The 16183-nt window shown below is 42.0% G+C and overlaps 1 protein-coding gene across 2 annotated transcripts in view; it reads left to right on the top strand.

Annotated features, from left to right (window-relative positions):
• The window catches only part of Vma21 (VMA21 vacuolar H+-ATPase homolog (S. cerevisiae)), a 12582-nt gene extending 6547 nt beyond the window's left edge, over positions 1-6035 (top strand). For both annotated transcript variants that reach the window (XM_005406432.2, XM_005406436.2), the window contains 2 exons: positions 1094-1203; positions 1892-6035. In XM_005406432.2, the coding sequence (XP_005406489.1) occupies positions 1094-1203; positions 1892-2034 (253 nt within the window). In that variant the 3' untranslated portion in view covers positions 2035-6035. The remainder of the gene's footprint in view (positions 1-1093; positions 1204-1891) is intronic.
• The last annotated feature ends 10148 nt before the right edge of the window (positions 6036-16183 follow it).

Below are 16183 nucleotides of genomic sequence, written 5' to 3' on the forward strand. Positions count from 1 at the left end.
GACATAGGGGTAGGCAGAGAGTTCATGAACAAAACCAAACTGCCCGTGAAATAATTCACGGAATCGACAACTGGGATCTCATCCTACTGAAAAGTTTCTGCACATCTAAAGAAATCACCAGCAGAGTAAAAAGAAAACCCACAAATTGGGAAAAATTTTAGCAGACTGTCACTCAAACAAAGGTTTTCTATCTAGAACATATAAGAATTAAAAAACATCAGCCCCCCTCCCCAGATTCAAAGACCCAATCCAAAAATGGGCAGCTGAGATGAATACACACTTCTCAGATAAAGAAATAAAAATGGCAAACAAATACATGAGAAAGTGTTCAACATCATTACTCTTTCGAGAAATGCAAATTAAAACAACATTGAGATTTCATTTCACCCCAGGAAGAATGGCTAGCATTAAGAAATCAACCAATAGAAATGCTGGCGAGGCTGTGGAGAAATGTTACTGACTTTTGAATGTTGAGTTTTATCCAGCTACACAACTGAATTCGGTTATTAAACCTAGAAGTCTTCGGTGGAGTTTTAGGTGTCTTCTATGTAGAGAGTATCCACGCCATTTCTTAATTTTACTGCTGGGGCCCACTGTTTTTCTGTAGTATTTAAATTTTTTGTGTAAATAGGTGGATATACTCAGATCTGTGGGAGGGCAGCAATTGAGAAGGCTTTCAGTGCCTGAACTCTTGCTATGTCACTATCTGGTGCAGATTGTGGACTGATTCTATTGTGTGGCATGTGGGTTCAGCCACTGAAGCGGAGGCATTTCCAAGTGTCATGGTTGGGCGTAATTTTCCTGGTGGGTTTCAGTGGGTCAGACGGCGTGGGCCTGGTTTTCATGTCGGACAGTTCCCCTGCGTGTGAGTGGACCACACAGTGTTAAATGACAAGTCTTACGAAGGTGAGGTGGTACATAACCAGGTCCCTGAAAGAAGCCTCGTGAGCCATGCCTACACTGTTCTTCCTATGATCACTGCTCCCACGGGGGGTGCTATTTGCTAGCATCTCATCTGTGGATGTTTATAGCTCTAGGGACAGATAAATATTTGTATACAGCACTGCACACTACTGTTCTTTTTTTCTTCCAGAAATGAAAGTTCGTTGGCGTCGACCTTGAAAACACTTTTGTTTTTCACAGCATTAATGATAACTGTGCCCATCGGCTTATATTTCACAACCAAATCTTACATCTTTGAAGGTAATCCTTGGCTTATCAAAGCAGTTTTCCCTTGTTAATTTCATTTCTGTGCCTTCGTTACATGTAAGCTTCTGTCTTTCCGAAAATGACATTGTGCATAAATTATTTCAGTAAATATTTCATCATTTGTAATTATTGCAGCTTGTCATTTCGTCCATAGATTTTTAAATATATTATTTTTATTTCTTTTGTACATGAAAATTTGGAAAAGTTGAGTTACGTACAAATGACTACGTTAAGTTATTTGCTTGATAGTGAGAGTCACCTGATTGTTGCTGGTTCTGTAAAAGCCAGCACCAAGATTACTTCTGTGACATTAGCAGTGTTTATAGTTCTTTTTTTTGTGAAACAGCTTATGATTCTTTTCATATCTGCTTGAGAACTGAGGTTGCTTGACATGGGAGAAGATTGTGGAGGAATGGACGTTTTTCGTTTTTGAAAGGAGGAGAGTAAAATCTCATGTTTGAAGACCCTAGACAAAGTTATGATTATGGTTCCATTTAAAGCAATATTTTTATATATAGAAGGCACTCATACCTTTTAATGTGCTGGATTCACTACCATCCAGAAGTGTTATTTTTGTTTGACTAGTTAAATAAGTATATAGCTGATGGTAATTATTATGCTTTGTTTATGTACTTCAGTAAATTTTGGAATAAAATCAAAACTTACTCTTCTCTCCTGATAGGCGCCCTTGGGATGTCCAACAGGGACAGCTATTTTTATGCGGCCATTGTTGCAGTGGTTGCCGTTCATGTGGTGCTGGCCCTTTTTGTGTATGTGGCTTGGAATGAAGGCTCACGACAGTGGCGAGAAGGAAAGCAAGATTAACGTGACATCGCCTTTTGATAGCATGAAAGTGATTTTGTAAAATACGGTAAATGCTGCTGTGGGCATTGATAATGAATACATCCTATTTTAATAAACTTGAAAGAGTACGTTAAAGTCAGTCTGGAGGCGTCACGTCTGACCAGTGTAAATTTTGACCCACCTCATACAGTGGCTTTTGTAATCAGTTTTAACTTTGAGTCTTTCCTTTGCACATAAAAATTTGGAAAAGTTAAGTTAGATAAAAATGAGTCTGTTAAACAAGTTACACGTTATTCTGGGAAGAATTTGATTGGCTGACGGTGAAATGTTTTGTAGCAGTTTGTCTTTTAGTTGCTTTTCAGTTTTACTCCTCTGGATATATTAGGACACACTCAGTGAAGCAAATCTGAGCTTTGTTTTAAGCTGGAACACTTTCCCTGTCAGGAAGATACCAGGTTCTTGCGTTTGGGATTCTAATTTCCTATGCTTCAACTGCAGGCACTGGAGTTAATGTCACTGATGATTTGCGCATAGAGTGTATGAACTTTCATTATATTAGTTAAAAGGGGAAGCTAGGCTAAGTCACAAGACTGGCTCACTGCAGGGTTAAGACAGCAAAGAGGAGCTGATGGGCACTTTCGTGATGTTCAGATGTCCTGGCTCCCTCGTTCAGCATTGAAGTTAGGGTTCAGTTACAAGGGTTCTTGAAATTCCACTTATAATTGTTTTCCCTACTGCTTTTTTTAAGTTACAGTTTATATGATAGGAATTTGCATTAAAAGTGTTCAAATTTTTGCATCTATTAAGAGTATAATAGAAATGGATCATCTTTATCACCTAAGAAATATTCTTTTTTTTTTTTTTTGGTTTGGTTTTTCTCCGGTACCGGGAACCGAACTCACGACCTTGTGCTTGCCAGGCAGGTGCTTTGCCGCTGAGCTAAATCCCCAGCCCCTATCACCTAAGAAATATTCTTGAGATTTCTGGTCTACTGGCTTTTTAATTGGAGTTATTAAAAAGTTATATCTTATATGTATAGGTGCATAGTTAGATATCCTTGAGGTCCTTTTTGTTTTTTTTTTTTTTTTTTTTTTTTTTTTTGGTTTTTCTCTGGTACCGGGAACCGAACTCATGACCTTGCGCTTGCCAGGCAGGCGCTTTTGCCGCTGAGCTAAATCCCCAGCCCCTTGAGGTCCTTTTTGATGGGAAAAAACCTCTCACACCTTGTCGTTTTCCGTTAGTACCTTTAGTCTGTGTTCTTTATAGCCACCAGGTATTCGTTGTGTGCATTCTGAAAACACTGTCTCCCAAATGTTTGGTTTTTTTTTATTATAGAACCAGAATATATGTTCTCTGTAAAAAACTGGAAAAATGTATATTCAAACAGAAATAAACTGTTTTGCATTTGTCCGTATGTGCTAAAAGTTTGGTGTCAGTTCAAATCCTGCCATCTTTACTGACAGCTATTTGCCTTTTTATTTCAGAACAGTGATTATTGGCCATTTTCTTAAAAACACACTCTATCTTGTTGTTTTAAAGTTCAAATTTTCAATGTTTTCTCATAAAGAAATAATAAATGTTTGAAGAAAGAAATACATGTAACCTAATTCAAACATACAATGTAATCATAGAAATAGCACATGGCACCCTATGAATATGTACAATTTTTTATGTTTTTATGTATGTTAAAACAAATTCAAATTTCTTTTTACTGATAGTCTTAATACAATGGCCCTTGCTTAATTGTTCACCATTATTGACTTGTTTGTTCACTGTTACTATTTTCAGTGTTATGGAATTGGACTAAAGAATTAGAGGTCATTAGGCATAAAAATCAGTGTGTTTAATTGTTGAGAAAAACAAGATCTGTGTGATGATTATAGAACTATTCTTAATTCTTAAAGTTAAATTCTGTCTACAGTTTAAATGACTTCAGGAATGTATTCCAAACGTAAAGGTTTTTTTGGTAAAAGTTACAAGTTTAGTAAAATGACATTTGAATCTAGGTTACTATGTGGTAAATTTCTAGATGATTCCTTCATTAGATGGCCTATTGTATTTAAGTTATCCCATGTAATTCCTTTTTGTATCATGCCAGGGTTTTCTTTGTACTTTTGGTATCTAAATGCTATTTGTAAAATATATTGTCCAAGGTTGGATCATTGTTTTCAGACATTTGCTGAGTAGATAATGATATGGGCGTTTTTCTGCAAGTATTTAAACCAGGGATACATACAGACATGTAATTTTTCCTTGGAAAAACTACCACCTTGTTGAAAGTGAAAATCAGATGGTAGGGTTGGTGTTTAGGGTAATTACAAAATAGGCTTGCTTTCAAAGAGTTAGTTTTTCCCGTGGCTTTAAGTGTTACCTCACTAGTTTGCTGCTGTTAATTTTGTTCACATATGGTATTTGACAAATAAGATCTATTTTTTTAGATATCTCACTGGTTTCTCCTTGCACAATGTATATACTTTAAGGTGTATAGAAAGGACAGTTGCAGGTGAGCCCTTATATATGTTTTAAGATACGAGGATGTTCGCTGTTGTTTGAAAACTGTTTTGTGACAGTGACTGACCTCACTTAGGAAATGTGACTTGAAGTGGCAGTCCAAGCTACTGATGTATCCTTATTGACTGTTACAGCACCTTCCTCACCACCTTGTTTGTCCTCCACACTGTAATCCTTATTTCCTACTGCACTGAAAATTTGAAAGTCTGTACAGTGCCTCTGATACCATTAGCTCTTTAAGCGGACAACATGTTACATTTAACAGAATTTGCTTTTGAGCTGTTAGTGAAGAATTTTAAACCTACTGTTAAAGTGTTCCACCAGAATCTAACGGAAGTCCATCATCATAATTTGAATGTTTTCATCATAGTAATCCCATTGGCTTTGCCAAAAGAAGCAACTGATTGACTTGCTTCGTGTTCATTTTCCATTTTGTATCGATTTTATATGTGAAGTAAAAGGAGATGAATAAAAAGTTAAGGTATACCTGGGAGAAAGACTAAAGCTGAAAGTACCTGAAACAAAGGATTTAAATCCAATTTTAAATGTATCTAGTATGTCTTCCCTTGTCTCCAGACCAGTTTATTGTTCAGTTTATTCCCAAGTGAAATTGTATACTGTTGTCAAGCCCGTTGGATAAATGGTGTAACTAAGAGAAAATTTGTCACTTGTTTTAGGTCGATGGCAGGTTTTGTTGCTGTCCGCTGTTCCGTGTTGCCCACCAGTGTAGTACAACTGTTAATTCAGATTCATGTTGAAGATCATTTTTACAAGAGCTGGGTTGGAGTGCACGTTAGTGACTTGATGAGACTTCTTTTTCCCTTTGGAAGGGGAAAGAGTCTCCTTAAAATAATTTTCAGGGACTTGGGGAACCTAACTCTAAATACTACGCATAATATATGAATAACTTCATCCTTTAGATAGTCCACGCAGTAGTCCAGAATTCCTTGACGTTGCTCCTGGCCACACTTTCCTTGCCTGTGTTACTGCTGCATGTAGTTGGAAAAAATCCCACCTGTGTTCATTTTTAAATGTCCACTAAGTCACTTTGGTCAGTTATACAGACTCGTCTTCCTTTTCCCGTGTTTAGTGAACTCTCACTGAACAGGAATAATAGCAATAGCTAACAACATCTGCACAGCACCTTACAGTTTGCCAAGGATGTTCGTACATTCTGCTTTGAGTTTTGCCTGGTGAGCCTGTCCCAAGATGCCTCTTGATGTCATGCTGAAAGCCTTAGAACCATCAGTCACGGGTGTTACCAGCTCTGCTGAAGTACGCAGCAGTGCCCTGCCTCGGGGGAGGACGTCCACACGCCATGCTTTACTTCCAGCTGTGTGTTACCTGGTTATCACCACGGGGGGCATGAGTGCTTTAGCCACTGGAATCAAATTTACTTTTGTAAGTGATGTTTTTCTAACCTTTGTCTTGATAGATTTTGTACTCGTACTATCCTAGCCTGTAATTTGTATAAATTGACCGTTACCATTAAAAAAATGCCCGTAATACCACTTTGATGTGTCCTGATTCAATTAGTAGTGAGTTATAGTAACCTCTGCTTTTCAAGATTGTATTTGTTCGCTGGTGGAACATGGAGACCATATCCACAGCTTAGTTTTTAAGTGTGTTATTGGCCTCTTTGTGCCGTGGGGACTGTGTACAGAACCATCAGGGATAAGCTCGGGAGCAGTACCTATAGACCAGAGACCCTCAGCCTGGTTGAGATGTGGAGCGTGCTGAAATGGTGTGCCGCATCAGAACTGGTGTGACGATTGGGAAAAGAAAGCTTGCCTCGTAGTTGATTTAAAATTTACTTGAGGGCAAATAGACCTCAAGTACCACTAAAGGAATAAGGCTGAGAAGCACTTGGGACTCATTAATTAGGATTCCTGGATATGTCCAGCATGCCACCCCTAATGACCATTTCCCTGTGTCCTCTAGCCGGGTCTTGGTTGCATTCCAACTCCTTTGTGTGCTTCCAAGGGCTCCAGCTAATTCTTAAAAATATCATCCCCTTTCAGGTAGCATTTGAGATGGCTTGGTTTCAAAGATAACAGCTAATGAGCTGTCGGGGGAATTTAGGACACAGGTAATGGCATTTCAGAGACAAGGGTGCTTCTGAGTTGGCTAGAATCACTTTGTAGGACAGGAAAGATGAGTTTTGCCAATCCTAGCGTAGACCCGACTCGGCCTGTGCGGCAGGGCCTGGAAGCCTCCTTGGAACAGTGGTCTTGCCTGGCTGGTGAACTGCTGCTGGAGGTTCAGAGTTGTGCCTCTAAATGTGCGTTTTTAGTGTCGGACTTGGAGATGTTTATAGGAAGGCTGGAATAAACACATACTTCACTAGGCAAAAGTAGAATCCTGTACCATGCCCCACTGAAGGTACAATTTAGTATCTTTAATTTTCACCAGTACATGTTTACGTAATGGTTACATTCCGAGTGGGGAGGTGGTGCGTGTACGTAACACACCTAATTATTTTTTCATCCCTTTGCCCCTTTTTCTCCCTCCTCTATGTCTCGGTCCCCTTCCCCTTTGCAAAGGATCTATCTGCCTTTTATCTTTTACTTTGCTCTTCAATTTATATTTTGGACTTCTCATATAAGAGAAATCATGTGGTATTTCAGCTTGTGAAGGGACCGTGTAAAGTCAGGAGACCCTCACTGCCTCCCTGACAGCCTGTATCGACTTCGCTTCACAGTTGTGTTGAATGGAAATGGCAGCACACGGAAGCTGCACCTTAGAAACAACCGCGGCATGTGTAGAAACAGCCACTGCTGGTCCTGTGGTGCTGCCTCCTTCTTTGGAGCCTCACTCTGGAGAAAGGAAAAACCCAACAGGACTTTAGGTGAATCTGCGGCTTCCAAAGGAAAGAAGCAAGGGAGACACTCAGAAATGGCTTCTTCGCACGCTGTACCACGGCTCCCACCCAGGGCCCCGCCGGGCGCGTGCCTCGCTCAGAGCTTGCAACCCTTCTGCTCTCCTCACACTTACGGTCATGTTGCGGGCTGGCAGCTAGAGAACTTCCAGACAGCAGTCAGGTGTGCGTGCCTCTGCTCAAAATCCTCCCATGGCTCCTCCTCAGAGAAGGTTGAGATGCCACACGCAGCCTAGCAGCCAGGCCACTTACCTGCATGGCGTCTGCACCGTCGACCCTCACCAGCCTCCTGTTCACTGTTCCCTCTACCCGGCACCCTGTTTCCCAGAGCTTCCATTCCTGGCTCTTTGTCACTGTCATGTCACCTCAGGAAGGCCTTCCCTGGTGGCCTAAAATGTGTGTCTGCCATCACGGTAGATTTTTTGTACATAGGAAGGGCTCTAAGAGGCAGGAGGGGGAGGGGAGGGGACGTACAAAGAGTGAGGGTGGGTATCTCCACACACCGACTCCTCACGAGGACTGTGATCACTACATACTGCAAACATGCACCAACAAAAATAAAATTAAATTAAAAATACAAAAATGCTCCACATAGGGCTGGATGAAATTCCTTTATTATCTGCCTTCTACTAAAATGCGAGCATGGCAGGGGAGGCACTTTATCTTTTTCACCACGGAATTCCCAGCACCTATCACTGTTCTTGGTAAGGTCATTTTTGATCCATTGCAAATAACAGGAAATGCCCCTTAAACTGTCTAATAACAGAAAAGGCCAGAGATGAGGCGGATTAGGATACGCAGTTTCATTAGGGTTCCTACTCCTCTGTGTTGCTTTCTGCACTTTCTCACTGTGCTGGCAGCACCGCTGGGCTTCACTCTTTCCCGATGACAAAGTGGCTGCAGCCACGCCAGGGGTCCAATCAGGATCCCACAAACATTTTTCCAGCTACTGGACAAGTCCCCTGGGCTTTACTCTGGACTAACTCTAGCCACGTGCCCCTGGTGAAACAATCACGTAAAGAAGGTAGTGCCAACAACTGGTGGGTTTATGTCTGGACCAGTGCTAGTCCCAAGCCAATCACTTGAGGATTATACTGGTTCATTTAGGCCAATTAGCGCCCGCTCCTGGGTGGTTTTGATTCTGGGGAGGGTGCCAATACATCCGCTTCAGAACTCATTGGATCTGTTAAGCGGAGAAGCCTGCACAGAGCGTGCATGGCTGATTATATGGATATGCATGTAGATGCGGGTACAGACATAGGTATGGGTATAAAGAAGTATGGAGAGGTTGGAGGCATGGGGACAGGGTGGCGTCCGGGGACAGGGCCATCCTCCAGAGGACCTTCCAGCTGTATGAGGGCTCTTCCCCAGCAAGTGGGAAGATTCCCAACACAGTCACCCTGTACCACGTTTTGTCAGTCCCGTCTCAGGAAAAACACAGTGTTGGGTCACTGTAGCTCTGTTCCCAGAACCCAGCAATCTGAAGCCCTAAAACACACTGCTGTCTCAGCTGGCCCGCGCCACTGGATCTTTGTCCTCCCACCATGGCGACTGTGGTTCTTTGCATGGCAGCAAGGCAGCAGTGTGGTCGCGTGTGCTCGCTGGGGCTGTGGTTATGGTGTCTGCGTCTGATGTTCAGCCAGGCTCCATTGCAGTAGCAGTTTTGAGTGTTCTGCTAGTGTCCACTCAAGACCCGCCAGATGGGGCTGGGGATTTAGCTCAGCGGCAAAGCGCCTGCCTGGCAAGCGCAAGGTCGTGAGTTTGGTTCCCGGTACCGGAGAAAAACAAAAAAAAAAACAAACCAAAAAAAAACCAAAGACCCGCCAGAGCTCTTCCTCCCACTCCGCTGCTGTTGTTCCGCAAGGATCGGTGACATTTTCAGGGTCAGCATTGCCTCTTCATATGCACAGAAACCAAGAGAAGAGAAAGCACAGCTCTGTGTAAGCCGTAGAAATGTAGTTTAAAGAAAAATGTATATTGCCTAGCCAGATTTTGTTGCTTTAAAAATATTCACAATAGAAAATGAAAATGTTTAGGAACTGTGAAAAGTGAAGTCTGTTCACATTTTTTAAGATTTCATTTCTTTCCTAAATCTTGGATGTAGGACAGGAAACCATGCTTTTAATTGTTTGTCTTTTTAGTACAGTCATCCCTCTGTAACCAGGACCTCCTGCAGATAGCAAAATCCATGGATGCTCCAGTAACATCCTCTGCGTGGAACCTGAGTCTTTCCTTCTGTGTACTTTAAGCCGTCTTTAGATTACTTATCACACCTAACAAGATATGAATGCTACGTGAATAGTTGTTGCACTGTACTGTTTAGGGAATAAGGACAAGGAAAAGAGTCTATACACGTAAGAGAAGACATTTCTTCTATTGCGAACCACCAGTTTTACTTGCTGCACCTTCTGCAGGAAACTAATATAGATCCTTCCGTGTAGGAGACTGAAGTCCAGCTGGAAGTCAGAGAGCTGTGACACAAGGACTTCACTGGCTATTCCCTTCTTGGCCAGTGTGGGAGAGAGAGCTCCAGGCCAGGGAATGGCGGCATCCTTTAGAAGCCGAAACCCCATTATTTCAGTTCTCTGGATAGATCCCTAGCTGCTTAAAACACTACCGACAATGATGACACAATGGTGTGTTCAAGGGAATTCATGTGGGGACTTCATGTCATGGTCCTCAGCCGACCTGTCCCCACGCTATCCAGGTGAACACTAGCATGTCTGTCAGGTGAATGCTAGAAGTCCATGCATTGCTGTGCAGGTAGACATGGCGCCATTTTTCTCCCACTCTATTTTCATTCTGAATATGCACCATAGTTTTGGAAATATCAACTTCTTTCGCTGAAGAAGGATTAGTGTATTTCCTGAGACTGTCAGAGTCTCTTGTGAGCTAGCCCAATAGGCTATGTTGTACTTCATCTTCCAAAATATGTGCACTGTGAAGGATTCTAAAAGAAAACTATCACAAAACACACACACACACTCCACTTTATTTATTAGAGGACATTTAAGTTTGCAGCAAAGTTAAGCTGAAAGTACAAGCAGTTCTCATCTATCCCCTTCACCCCAGCCTCACCCACTATCAGTATGAACCTGCAGCCGTACCTCCCTATCACCCCAAGTCCACAGCTGACGTCAGGGCTCACTCTCCGTATTGTACAGTCTGTGGGTTCTGAAAAATGTATAGTGGCATGGATCTACCTTTGTCACCACACAGGAGAGTTTCACTGCCCTAAAAATCTGTGCTGTGACTCTTCATTTCTCCTTCCACATCCCTTTCCATCTCTGGACAAGGCCAAAATATTTTTCCGTAGTCACTTCCTTTTCCAGCATGTGACGTAGTTGGAATCATACAGTATGTATGTGGCCTTTCAAACCGGTTTTCTCACTGGTAATATGCAATTAATTTCCTCTAGGTCTCTTGTGGCTCATTTCATTTTGTCGCTGGATAGTATCCCACTCTGGATGTAGCACAGTTTAGCTATTCACTTATGGAAGGACATCTCGCTTGCTTCTGTGGTTTGATCATTATGAAGAAAGCTGGTATAAAAGTTCTTGTTCAGTTTCTTTTTTTGTCTTTTTGAGACAGGGTCTCGCTGCACAGTTCAGGCTGGCCTTGAGCTCACTTTGTAGCCCAGGCTGGTCTCGAACTTGCAACGATCCTCCTGCCTCAGCCTCCGGAGTGCTGGGATTACAGGTGTGAGCCACCACACCCGGCTCTTGTTCAGTTTCTTGTGTGGACATGTTTTTCAACTCATTTGTACCGAGGAACAAGACTGCTGGATTTATGGTAAGAATACGTTTCATTTTGTAAGAAACCACTAAACTGTCTTCCAAAGTGGCTGCACCATTTGCCATCTGCCATGGGTGACAGTTCCAGTTGCTTTACCTCATCATCAGTGTTTGTTCTAATTGTTGTGTAGTGGTATCTCGTTGTTGTTTTACTTTAAAATTTCCAGATGACATAGGATGTGGGGCATTTTCTTCACATTCTTATTTCAACCATATTTCTTTTTTGGTGAGGTGTTATAGCATGTTTTAACAACAAATGTTCTAGCAAAGATCAAAAACCTAAAATAGAAAGGATGAAGATGTGTTATGTACATGTACCAACTCCCCATGACGAATATAATAATTATGCACTGTAAACATGGACTAATAAATATTTTAAAAATTTAAAAAATAAGCAAAAAAATTAAAAAGTTATCTTTTTAGGTTGCTCCTTCTCATTTGCATTAATAAGAAACAATTGTATTCATGTAAATTCTAAAACTAAATATACGTATCAAGAAAATGAAGGCCTCGGTGCCTCGTCTCATCTGTCTTCCAAGTGTGTGACAGTGTAAGGAGGTCTATGGCCTTTCTGAATTTCAGTATCTTCTGGAAAGAAAAAGAAATGGCTAGGATGATTTCTGAAGTTTGTGTAGCTTTGGCTTTCTTTTGTTTCTATATTTTATGTCAGTTGCTAATGTGGCCACTGTCGACATACATCTATCTGAGCCCTTCGCCTCGTGGTAAGTTTAATATATATTGTAATTTAATACATATTGTCCAGGTGGAGATGAAGAGCTTTGAATGAGCCTGAATCCTAGCAACCGGCTCTCTTGAAATACCTCACTGAGTGCGTTTTTAGCGAGTATCGGGGAAGAGTATAGACAGCATAGATGGTAACCAGGATTCGGTGTTAATTTCATTTGGTGATTCACCCACTCTGTCATCCAAAGATGGCATTGATCTAAATTGTGACCTTTTCTTCTATCTCATATCATTAAAATAATGCCAGTAAAAGGGCAGTGACTCACCATGCAAGCAGATTCTTCTTGAGAAAATTAGCAGAACATTGTCATGGCAAGCTTGGCAAAGGGTCTTTTATTAGTTTCACCTGGTGAGCAAGCAGCATCCTCTGCCCAGCTCATTAAATGCCTCTTCTATAATGTGTTCTGTGGATTCAATCTAGCCCGGCTCTGTTATTTTGTTGATTCTCTCTCATTTTGGCAGTACTTCAGGCTTTGAATGCTCAAAGTAATTTTCCACTGAATCAGATGCTAATCGTCACTGCCTGTGTAATTTGAAGGGGCTTAGGGGGCTTGTTTTATATTCTGGAACTGTTTGCATACATAATTTATGGACATAAACCTCACTATGGATATATATTAATTGTAGAAGTGGATATTGGACTGACAGGAGTGTTGAAATTATTGTTTTCCGATTACCAAATAAGCACAACACAGAGAAGAAAAATCTACGAGCGTGGGTCTTATAAGTGAGGCCCAGTAATTGTACAGTTTATTATCTCAACATACACTGTTTCCATTACATTTTATGTCACAGTAGCATTTAGTAAGAATAATAATTGTCACTTGTGTTTAATTTCAGCTACACTTCTCTACCCAATTCTGGAAGGCATTGGGTAAAAATGCTTATATTTCTTTTGTAAAAGAAGCACTATATCAGTGTAACTTGGTGTTGTACACCCAATGAGTTGAAAAACTTGTATTGAGTAAGTTTTACAACACAGCATTATGTGTGCTTGAAAACTCTAGAAATACCTTGCATGGTTGGAAGCAAGCATCTCAAGATCATGTGGTCTTTACCTTTATTGTACAGATGACCCCCAGGGCAGAGAAGCAGCTTGCTGATGGCTACATGTCAAGTCATGAAAAAGCTGGGATGACACCTCAGTCCCCTGGATCAACTTTTTTGGTATCTGTATAGCCTCTTGGCCCCAGAGTTCCTGGGGATAAACATTGTGTGTTCAAGAGAATGCTAAGCGACATTCCATGTCATCTGTGGAGGATAGGTACAGTATGTCTAGAATCTTCTATCATGAATAGCCTCAGTGTATAAGGCTTTGGGTTTAAAGGACATAAACGAAGATGCTTAAAAAATTTCCTTCCATGGCTCCAAGAGGGCAAGGAAGTAAACAAGGTGTTTTTAGACTTACACTGTGCTAATAAGTCAGCAGGACTGATTTCCAAAGCCACGAGAAACTGAATAACCTCGTGGAACACCGTGTGTGAACTTAAGTGCTGTAGTGTAAATACTTTAAGACTTTCTTAAAGTCTTTTCCCCACAGTCAGATCAATAATATGTAACCATTGGATTAGAGACTTCTTGTGAATAAAGACTCAATTATTTATTACCTTTTGCAGGTAATGCAAACTCTTAGATTACCAGGTAGTTTCTGGTCATCCTGTTACAGTCATTTCCTGGCGTAAATGGATTTTTTTCTCTCTACAACCTCACATACTTTCGCAAGAAGCCTGTCTGAACTAAAGGGAAATAACTGACTTGGCTATGTGTTCCAGAATAGTTTTAAATGAAAACTTAGGGCAATACAATAAGTGGTTGAATCATCAAACTAAAGCGGAGCTTTGGAGGCTATAAATAGCAGTACTTGCTGGTTTCAAATTTCCATGGGGAGATATCAGTTAGCTTGGATTCCGTCAGTCTCATCTCAGTCTGCGTAATTCTTGAGCTCATTTTTCCGGGAATTGCTGTAGAGATCAGGCATTTTATTAATTCAAATACCTAGGGAGAACAGTCCCCGTGCTGAAGGCTGAGGCACAGAGACGCACAAGGGGCTCCCAGACTGGGGAGGGGAATGGCAAGGGTGTGATCTCGGCCCCTGGGGGCAGGGGAGTTCATGAAAGTCCTCTTACATAGGTGACACTGGCTCTGTGGCAAAAGCAAAGGAGTTGGCAATAGGCAGTAGATGGGCCTAGGCCCGGAGCCGGGAGGAGGGCATTCAGCCACAGGGAAGAGCAGGAGGTGTGATATTGGGGTAGGAAAGGCAAGAAGGACTGGGCTTGGGAAGTCAGCAAGAGCCATGACACAGAGGGCCCCTCGCGTGCTATTCCCAGCCAGAAGGGAAAGGCATTCACCATGGCTGGAGCAGGGCTTCAGGGCTGTGAGGACAGAGAAGCTGGGCAGAAGCACGGGGCTAAGGGGCAGGAGATCAGGCACCAGGGAGCCAGCGAAGCATCTGTACTATTGAGCAGCAGGGGCATCTGTATTATTTAGTAAGCGTCCTCACTGGCCGAGGAAGAAGTGATGGGCGATTTCCACCATTACACCAGCACGGACTGTGCCACAGCGGACAGCCTCCCCGAGTACCAGGGAAAACGAAAAAAGAACCCACTCTGCCCTCCCCCCCAGTTGGAGAACAGCGGGATACATTGTGGCTTCACCGTACATGGGCCAAAGTGATTGAACCAGTTCTACAAATACAACCAGGAATAATCCTGAGAGAGGAAGCAACCTGAAGCAAAGCCTACATGCAGTGCAACACCATTTACGTCAGTTTAAAACACATAGAACTATAGGGCACGCTGCTTGTGCACCCATGCGTGCATGGAAGAGCCCAGGGTAGGTAGGAGGGTACACTCCTATGCAGGGCAGCATGGGCCTCCTGTGCGGGTGGGGAGCACTAGGGCGTGGCTTGAGGTGTTTGCACTTTTTCTCTTTAAAAGAGAAATATGAAGCAAGTATGGTGACATATTTACACCTGCTGTATCTAGATATTGGGGATATGGGTGCCTACTGAATTGCTATTTGTAATCCATGTGTCATTGGAAGTATTTCCAAAAGATTTTTTTTAAGTAGAAAATTACGAGAAGCCATGTGCTGTGATGCATACCCGGAGTCCCAGGTAAGGGAGGCTGAGACAGGAGGATCCCAAGTTCAAAGCTACTCTGGGCGACTTAGCGAGGGCCTGTCTCAATACATACATACATACATACATACATACATACATAAAATGACAAGAAGGGATGGGAATGTAGTTCCATGGTAGCAATATCTCTTGGTTCTATCCTCAATAATGCAAAAATTTAAAAACTGAATGAATACATAAATAAAATCAGTATATTCTTGGTTGCATGTAGGGACTGCAGTAAGCACCTGATACATAGAAAGGGGAGGTGGTGCTACGGTGCAGATTAGCAGCTGGGCACTTGGCAAGCATGCACAAGGACACCTGGATAGATACGCAGGCCAAGGGAAGGGTTTTTATTGGCCCATTAGGAGTTAACCTGTGACCTGTTGTGAGCCAAATTTGGCCTTCTGCCTGGTTTTGTCTGGCCTAGGAGCTGAGAATCGTTTTTTAAAAATGTTTTGAAACAGTTAAAAATTCAAAAGAAGAGTGTTGTGATGTATGAAAACGATAAGAAATTCTAACTTCAGTGTCCATGAAGGAATCTATTTGCACACCGCCTCGGCCCTCCACTTAAGCACTGTCTATTGCACTTTTGCACTGCAAAGCAGTTCTGGGTTGCAACAGTTTAAGCTTAAACTGTTCAATGTCTGACTCTTGAAGAAGCAGTTTGCTAGCCAGGTGTGGTGGTGCACACCTATGATCCTAGAACTCTGGGAGGCTGAGGCAGGAGGGGCACAATTTTGAGCCCAACCTGGGCAACTTAGTGACTTAGTGAGACACTATCTCACAGTAAAAAATAAAAAAGGCTGCGGATGTAGCTCAGTGGGAAGGCCCCGGGTTCAATTCCAGGTGTGGAGGGTGGGAAGGAAAGAAGGAATGGGGGGGAGGGAGGAAGAGAAAGAGTTTCTTGACTGTTGCCACTGAATGAAAGAGTGCAACTGTGTGTTTTCTCTAATGTTCTTTTAAATTATTATTATTTTCTTATTCCCTTTAATGATTTGATCAATCTTCTGTTCTTACATCTGGTAATCTGAGCAACTTCGTTGAAGATAACAATATGTAAAATAACAACCACTGTTAATCCTTATCATCTGTATCATTTTTAATGTCCTTGCTTTGTTT

Source organism: Chinchilla lanigera, unplaced genomic scaffold, assembly GCF_000276665.1.
Source record: "Chinchilla lanigera isolate Chin_1 unplaced genomic scaffold, ChiLan1.0 scaffold00097, whole genome shotgun sequence".
In the NCBI taxonomy this organism is placed as follows: Eukaryota; Metazoa; Chordata; class Mammalia; order Rodentia; family Chinchillidae; genus Chinchilla; species Chinchilla lanigera.